General features: G+C 38.2%; 1 protein-coding gene across 8 annotated transcripts in view; it reads left to right on the top strand.

The window, feature by feature from the left end:
* ZNF410 (zinc finger protein 410) overlaps positions 1 to 7,701 on the top strand; it is a 14,993-nt gene extending 7,292 nt beyond the window's left edge. For 5 of the 8 annotated variants that reach the window (XM_085549183.1, XM_085549184.1, XM_015865076.3 and 2 more), the window contains 8 exons: positions 257 to 392; positions 704 to 937; positions 1,243 to 1,434; positions 2,275 to 2,434; positions 2,752 to 2,933; positions 5,401 to 5,490; positions 6,461 to 6,586; positions 7,068 to 7,701. In XM_085549183.1, the coding sequence (XP_085405309.1) occupies positions 257 to 392; positions 704 to 937; positions 1,243 to 1,434; positions 2,275 to 2,434; positions 2,752 to 2,933; positions 5,401 to 5,490; positions 6,461 to 6,586; positions 7,068 to 7,252 (1,305 nt within the window). In that variant the 3' untranslated portion in view covers positions 7,253 to 7,701. Of the gene's footprint in view, positions 1 to 256; positions 393 to 703; positions 938 to 1,242; positions 1,435 to 2,274; positions 2,435 to 2,751; positions 2,983 to 3,684; positions 3,832 to 5,400; positions 5,491 to 5,996; positions 6,142 to 6,460; positions 6,587 to 7,067 lie in introns of those variants that run through there. The other 3 variants (XR_014946707.1, XR_014946708.1, XM_085549185.1) reach the window with 3 other exon arrangements.
* The last annotated feature ends 746 nt before the right edge of the window (positions 7,702 to 8,447 follow it).

Raw genomic sequence — 8,447 nt, forward strand, 5'->3', positions numbered from 1 at the left:
TCTGCAGTGATCCAGAACTTGTCTTTTATTGTTTGTTAAAGAAATGAGGCTTTTGTAGATATTTCACAAATCACAAATACAAATGATACACTCTTCGACATTAATGTAAGCTGAAAAGCTTACAGTCACTTTGATGGTAATAAATTATCTTTTTTGTCTCTTACAAAAGAAAGTCAGTCAGGGTGGATTCCTGCAATTAAGTAGGATTAATGTTTTATGCTACTCTCTGTCTAATCTTCTATTTCTTTTTTTCCAGCTGCTGGTTCAGTTTGTTCAGAATACTTCTATTCCACTAACTCAAGGGCTGGTGGAATCAGAGCCAAAAGACATCACCTGTCTTTCTCTCCTTCCTGTTACTGAGACTTCAGAATGCAACAGACTCATGTTACCAGGTAAAATCTATGCAGTGGATCTTTGTGAGCATGCTGGTTATAAAGCTGTCTTAACTGCTTCACTGTGGTGCATCATCCCTGCGTCTTTCAGATAATGCATTACAGTAATGAATAAGTTCAGAAGAATGACTGACACTTTTCCCATTTAACAGTGAAGTCTGACTAGTTAGAAATATCCTTTCTTCCCAGTCTCTCTCAAGTTTTTTGTTAGTTAGTTTTTTGTTTTTCCCTTGCAAAAAAATAACCTCATAGGTGTCTTTTCGTCATAGTATTTTTATACCTTTCATTTTCTGTTTTATTTGCTTCACCAGATGATGAAAGAGATCTCACTTCTCCAAGTCACACTAATTCTTCCAAAGATGTTTCTTCATCTGCTGTGTTGAGGAGCCTCCAGGTAAATGTGGGCCCTGATGGAGAGGACACACGGGCACAGAATGTACAGAAACCATCTGAACTTCTGTCGTCTCCAGAGACTTCCAGTTTATTGCAAGACCTGCAGCCCAGTGATAGCACTTCGTTTATTCTTCTCAACCTAACAAGAGCAGGTAATTCTCCTTCTGTTTACCATCTGGCTGGATATGTCTCGGACAACAGGATTCAGGAGATACATTGTACATCTCTGTCCCTGCTGCTTAATAAAAGGAAAGGTCACTAAATTTGCTGGGCATTGTTGATGTTCCAGCAGCATTTAATAATCATCAGCTTCCTACAGTGCAGAGGTCAGTGAAGGCATTTTCAGTGCAGCAATTACAGCAGTGCAATGAATGCTAGCTTCTGGGAAGCAAAATAAATTTCCCTCTTCCATTTATTACATTATCTTTCTGTTTGATGAAGTTGTCTTCTTTTCTAGGGCTGGGCTCTCCAGCAGAGCACTTGGTGTTTGTTCAAGATGAAGCAGAAGATTCTGGGAATGACTTTCTCTCTCATGATAGCACAGACAGCAGCACTCCATGGTTCCTGCGAGTGCAAGAATTGGCCCATGACAGTTTAATTGCTGCAACTCGAGCACAGCTCGCTAAGAATGCCAAAGCAAGCAATAATGGTAGGATATCTCCTGATTCTCTCTCAGAAGTTGAATGTTCCGTACATGTCTCCTAGATTCATATTGTTTATTCCTCCCTCTTTCATTCTTTCTTGCTTTTAAGCTATTCTGTGTGTCCTCAAATCATCAGTAACAGAGAGTTGCAGAGAACAATTGTGATTTTTCTGTAATATAAATAGACTCTCAGTTTTTCTCAGAGAATGAAGTTCAGTGAAGCCAGCAGTGCCCTTGCAGTCCCTCTGTTCTCTGGTACATGCAAAAAGTATCTTTCTGACTAGAGCTGTTTTTCTTTTAACTTTCATTTTTGCTTTCAGGTGTGTTTTTAATGCATACCATAACTTATTCTTTCTTCTTCCCAGCTGCACTAGGTTTTCTGATGGTCTCTCTGAGGAGGACGTGATTGGACTTAGACATATTTTTGTGACAGTTATTTCAATTTATAACTGCAAAGAAATGTAGTATTCCTTTTTAGCTAGGGTGTTTATAGAAATAGTTAGTTATCCCGACTGCTACTTAAAATTGGATGGTTGTTATTGGTATAGAGGCCGTTCTTAGAGTTTTGGGTGCATTGGCTTTCTGTCCCTCTTGTGATAAGCCTTATCTGGTAGCAATGTATGGTACGAATAGTTTGCTGGCAGTAGTCTATGATCCTGGAAAGGACTGTGAATCTGTGTCAGATCCCATCTTATGGGCTGGGTAGCAGCATGTAGGACATAGTAAACAATTAATAGCCAGCCACATATCTACTTTACGGTCTTGTGTCATGTTTTATACTGATTTTATCTATTAGATTTTAGTAATCTGTATCTTTTTAAGATTTTGGTGGGCTTTTTTTTCCAGGTGAAAATGTTCATCTTTGCTCAGGAGATGGGCAACCGAAAGACTCTAGCCCCATTCCTCACTTATCTCGTGTGGAAAGGAAGCTGAAATGCACAGTTGAAGGTTGCGATCGGACATTTGTGTGGCCAGCTCACTTCAAATATCATCTGAAAACACATCGGTGAGCATATGTTGTCATGACTTTGAAAAAAGATGCTCTGTAGTTGAGAAAGCATTACCTTTCCCAAGCTGTGGAAACCTGGTATTATTCTTAGTAGGCCTGCTGCTTGCTTCAGATGGTCGGTTATGTTGAAACATTTTGGCCAGACAGGTTATTTTTGAAGTTTCTTATTCATGTTGGATTTAGAATATTTCTATTTGAGCATGACTTCAATAAAGATGTTTTTTCTTTTTATTTCAACAACAACAGAAAAAGTTGAGTGTTGATGAAAAATACACTGGAGATGGTTATGAAACAGCGATTTTGTTGCTTTGCAGGAACGATCGCTCCTTCACCTGCCCAGCAGAAGGCTGTGGAAAAAGCTTTTATGTCCTGCAGAGACTGAAAGTGCACATGAGAACTCACAATGGTGAAAAACCCTTTGTTTGTACAGAGCTGGGCTGTGGGAAACAATTCACAACAGCTGGAAATCTGAAGAACCACCTACGAATTCACACTGGTGTGTTTTAGACTTCACCTATTTGTGGTCTGAAGAAGTGGGGTCTTTGGTGAGGAATAAAGCACTGCCTCTTCCATCATCAAACTATTGAAAATATTATGCTTGTATATCTCTGGCCTTCATTAGTGTCCCTTCTCTTTTCAAATGAATAGTAAGCAAGCACCTCTGCTTTATTTATTTTCATAAAGAAGCTCTTTTAATTTCCTGAGAAGCACAGTAGCTTAGATGTTTATTCAGTGTGAGTTCTGGTAGACAGCTGTAGCTGTACTGACGTTTGGCTGCTTGTAGAATGATTGTGTGCGAGAGGTTTAGGGAAGTGAGGAGTACGGTAGAGTTACTATCAAAAATCAGCAACGTCTCATAGAAAAAGGCGTTAGTTGAAGAAAGCATTTTAGCATGCAAACTGCTCTATTTGTAGTAATGCTAATTTGGGATGTTGCCATATATTGGATCTTATGTACTCTTAACTCATGCACAGATTTTTATATTAAATAAAAGAAGCTTTTTTTCATAGTGCTGTATTTTATACACGATTTGTTTATGCTGTCTCATGTGCTGAGTTCTGCCTTGTCAATATTTTTAGTTTTGCCAGTTAAAGTCTTGGCAATGTATAGGGTGCTTTATATGCATTTATCTTAGAAAAGCCTTTGAAGTGCTGCAGAAGTTCCTTCTGAAATGATCAGCAGTTTTAATCTAAGTTAGCAAAATTGTTGGTGAATATTCTGGGAGCTTTGCTTGTTTGTTTTTAAAGCCTCAGCATTAATGCATCACTGAAACAAATGGCCCAATCCAAGCCTGCCAGAATGTTCTTGGGGATTCCCTGTTGGCCTGAGAAGGTGGTGTTGCATTACAGCTGGTTAACGTTTCAAAATAAACTTCAAAACTGGAAGAGCACAAAGGCCTCTCTTGTAAAATGAAATTCCAAATGATGTGGGCTGCTGGCAGCTGTACGTGCTCTCTGCCTTAAACGCTACCATATGCTGGGTACTTTGTAAAATGCACGTGGGAAAAAGTTGCTATTTTAAAGGCATTTGCAATCTAACTAGAACACATGGTTTGGGGGCAGATGTTGAGATGCAGTTAAAAGTGATATATGCCAAAAAATAAAATGTTGAATGTGCAGTAACAGTAACCATAGTTTGTACAGGTGGGGTTTTTGTGTATGTGTTTAAAGCTCCTGGCCAAAGCATAAACAAAGTAAATAGGCCGAGATTAGTCATGCTCAATCTTCCACAATAGTGTTCTGCAGCCAACAGAGTAGTAGCTTCTGGAGGAGTAAAAGCTATCTTTCTAAACTGCAATTTGATAACATGTGATAAGAGTTTGATCAGATCTAACTTATAAGCTGCAGATGTACAAATAGAACTAAGATTTCTTACAGGTGGAATTTTGTGCTGTTGTTTTTGTCAGTGGTAGTTTTTATTCCTTTCTTCCCAACTTTTAAATGATAGAATTGCCAGGTAGTGTTTGGGAGACTGCTACTTGTTTCACTTCTGTAACACCAACCGATCTGTTAAACGCTACAGCAGATACGAAGCTGGGAAATGAACTGTAGGGAGAGGACTTTTAAAGGCAAAATCGCAGTAGAAACAACTTAAAAAATAAGTTTGCTCTGGAAGAGCTATATACATGATAGACAAAATAACAGAAGTAGCTTGCTTAATCTATGAAGTTGTTACTCTCACACAGTAGTGTAGAAAAAGGCTTGAAATTGTACTGTTAAGCTTGGTATATTGAGGTCTCTAGTGGGATGTTGCAGGTAACAGTTAGCTTTGGTTTTATTTAAGGCATTAAAAAGGAGTTTAGAACAGATTAATTACGTTACAGTGCACTAATATAGTCATCTCCCAATTTATCATCGTGTAGACAAATGCAACAATAGCTCTGGAGATATATACAAATAGCAACTTCCTATCTATGAGAACAAATTGTGCCTTGAATTACTGTTCTTTTGAGGACAAGTATAAATGACTGATATATTTCTGTCAGGTTTTTGCCAAGGTCAGCCTGATCTGAAGTATAGAATCTGATATGAAGGGAAATAGAGCTAATGGGATTTTTGGCACTGAGAGGCAGAAAGGCAATAGGATCCTAGGAGTTACTGAACATAAAGATAGTTGTTAAGACCTGCATATAAATGCTATATCATATTCCAGGCACTGTTGTATTACTCTTTTGGTATTTATGCACTTGGAAGATCTCTTCAGAAACAGAACATCCTTTCTTGTCTGTCAATTAATGATGATCTAAGAATATTTAATAAGAGAATTTGAATGTTTCCTCTTGAAAGCTGATAATGTGAATGCTTTAGAAGACTTAGGAAGCATATGTGTTATTTCTGTTGACCTTTGCTAGATGTATGGCCGTAAAGGAGAATGAGGTAGAGATCTTTAGGCAGTTCTCGGTGACTTGGACAATCAAATCAAGTTGTGATCTCAAATTATAAAAACTTACTTTTCCCTTTCAGGGGAAAAACCCTTTCTGTGTGAAGCACAGGGCTGTGGTCGCTCCTTTGCTGAGTACTCCAGCCTTCGAAAACATTTGGTTGTTCACTCAGGTAAGAGGCTTCGTCTGCTATGCTGTGATTTAACTGAGAAAAGAACTTTATTGACAGATTTTGATTTATCTTCCTTAAGAAAAATGCTCTGTTTAAAACTACAGTTTTAAAATTTATTTTTAAAAGTGTTTCCAAGATGTCATGAAGTTGAATATCTCTTACTTAGCTGCCATTTTCTTACTTTAAAAAGAGAATCTAGCACAGCTTTACATCCACATTTCTGCCATGGGTAGGGGTTTTTTCTTGTTGGCTTTTGTTTTTGTAATATGACATACTTGTGAGCTAATGCTACAAAGCATTAGATGGGCATTTTGTATGTATTTCAAAGTTTCTGCTTTCTGTTTTGATCGATCTATCTTAAGTATCTTCAGCACAATATAAATATGGCTAATTTATAAAAGGGGAGTAACTTTTGGGACTATCGTAGTTCTCTCTGCTTTCTATAATATCCATCTTCCTGGTTTATAGCTATTGAGTTCAGTCATCAATATCATGCTTGGTTGTAGATGGAAGGAATGATAGACTCCTTTGTCTGTCCTCTGTGGAAATCCTTTTACAGTGACACTGTCATTCAGTGTCTCCTCAGTCATATTAACCAGATCCTACAATCTGTTGTATGATCAGAGGCTCACCTTTGATTCCTTGCTTTTGGTAAGTTTGTACTCTAGATATGAGATACTGAGTAAGAGATTTCAGATAACTCTCCTCCTATAAAACAGATGTTATGTTACTCTTCAGAGCTGAGTTTTCCAACAGTTAACAATGTTGGTGTCTAAAACTCTTATGTTCTGGAAACTTACTGCCATATAAGAAACAGTATTTCTCAGTATTATTTTTTCACTGATATTTAGCACAGCAGAAAGTGTATCAACAGCCATTTCAAAGCAGTCGCTGACAGTTTGTTTGATGAGATCGTTATTTCCAATTTGTTAATTCATAGGGTACATTTTTTTCCCCCTTTTTCTCCCAGGAGTGAAGCCCCATCAGTGCCAAATTTGTGGGAAGACGTTTTCCCAAAGTGGTAGCAGAAATGTGCATATGAGGAAACACCACTCCCGAATTGGAACAGGTGGCATCAGAGAGCAAGAACAGCCAGGTAAGAAGGGGAAACGTGCACAAAGTAGTGGACAGTTAAAGATAAGGGGAGCTACCACAAGACTGTTCCTCTCAGTGTTGAGAATGGATTGCTCACTCTCCCCTTTAGTAGGATAGAAGACAAAGTTATTTCTGTATTGTGGTTGAGGCAGATTTATTGTTTTAAAAATTAACGTGAATCTGATATCTTCTTTTTTACTTTAAAGTTGTGCCATTTGTCATGTATTTTTGCTGTAAGAAGCCTTGTGTAAATTATTTCAAGAAAAAGCCAAACCTGCATGAGATTCTGACATACCGAGGTTCAAAATAAAACAGATAAATGTAGGAGTTACCAACCATTGGAGATTAAGGTGTTCATGGAGTAGTAACTGATAAAGCAGGTGACTAACGAAGAAGTCTATGCAAATTGGAGGGGCAAAGGGATTGTGTCATATGCTGTAGTATCATTACATGATTTTGTTTTACCCCTTTTTTCACAATAGAGTCGTTGATGGGCAGTAGTTTGCTGGAAGAATCTACAGTGCATAGTAAGAATCTCATCTCCGTGAACTCTCAGCCCAGCCTTGGTGTAGAGTCTCTACAACTGCCAGATACTGAGTCTATTATTGGAGTAGAGGAGGGTGAGACCAGCTGCTCTTTCTTCCGCCCTCTTATATGTAGTGACTGAAGTGGGATCGTTCGTTCCTCCTAGAGACTCACCATGTTGCAGTGGGATGAGTAAACATTATTTTAACTGTGCACAGAGCAAGTTGGGTTGATGGCGAACAAACGAAGCTGGAGCTGGAGAAGACATGCTGGACCAGGTTTTTCTCTGCAGAGCTCAAAATGTGGTCTACTGCTTAAATGTCATTTAGCTCATGTTGTGGAACGCCATTTCAAAACTGTTCATGCAGTCCATTCTCCTAAAGCACTTGTTAAACTGGAGCACTTAGAAGTTCCAGTTAAGGACAAGGATCACGTTGTGTTAGGCACTGTACTGAATGTACAAACATTCAGTATCATGAGCAACAGGCCTTTCATCCTTTACCTTCAGAGACTATATTCTAATGCGTCTCACTGTCAGGAGCTGACTTAATACCTGAAATAAATGTACTACTTGGTATCATTTAATTACAACTGCTGTGTTCTTTTCCAGTTGCTTTTTCCCTGAAAATTTGTTTGATATACTAAGCTCTATGAATTACTCTACCATGTAGATGTTTTGAATTTTTGTTAAGATAAAGTCTTTTTCTTCAGAATTAGCATTATTAAGGAAGCAGAATTTTGCTAAGATATGCTGCGCTTGTCATGGCTCCTGTGTGAAGACGATGAGTTTATATTGCTCTGCAGCTAATGTAAATGTAGCACTGCTGTTGGTAATGGTACTGCAATTTGGAGGTTCTTGCAGAAGCAAGAAGGTGAATTTCAGTCTAGGGGACAGCACTCGGCAGATGCATTGTGTAGAATGCTCAACTGAAAAAAGAGGAAAAAAAAATCCAAAAAAAACCTCCACAAGCTTAAGCTTAGATTTGTTGGAGATTCTTTGCATCAGTAAAGACTGCTGAAACATAACATTCAGCTGTGTGTCAGCATGAACTGATCTCTGTGAAAGTGTTACATAGCAACCCAAAACCCTGGGGTTCTAAATTCTAAGTTCTTATACTTTGTTAGGATTTTCAATGCCACAAACTCAGTTTGATGTTTCTGTCTAATGTGCTAGATGTTACAGGTACTGTATTTCTTATTTGATGGTGAGGTGGAGAAATGGATCGAGCTAAAGAAGATGAAAGAAGACACAACTTCCATTTACATGTGGAAAAGATTGATGAAGAAATTGGTCAGTGCAGGAACACTGATAGCCATTATAAGATCTTTCAGTCTCA

Source organism: Coturnix japonica, chromosome 5 (genome assembly GCF_054131305.1).
Source record: "Coturnix japonica strain WE chromosome 5, WE-NBRP24, whole genome shotgun sequence".
NCBI classification, from domain to species: Eukaryota; Metazoa; Chordata; class Aves; order Galliformes; family Phasianidae; genus Coturnix; species Coturnix japonica.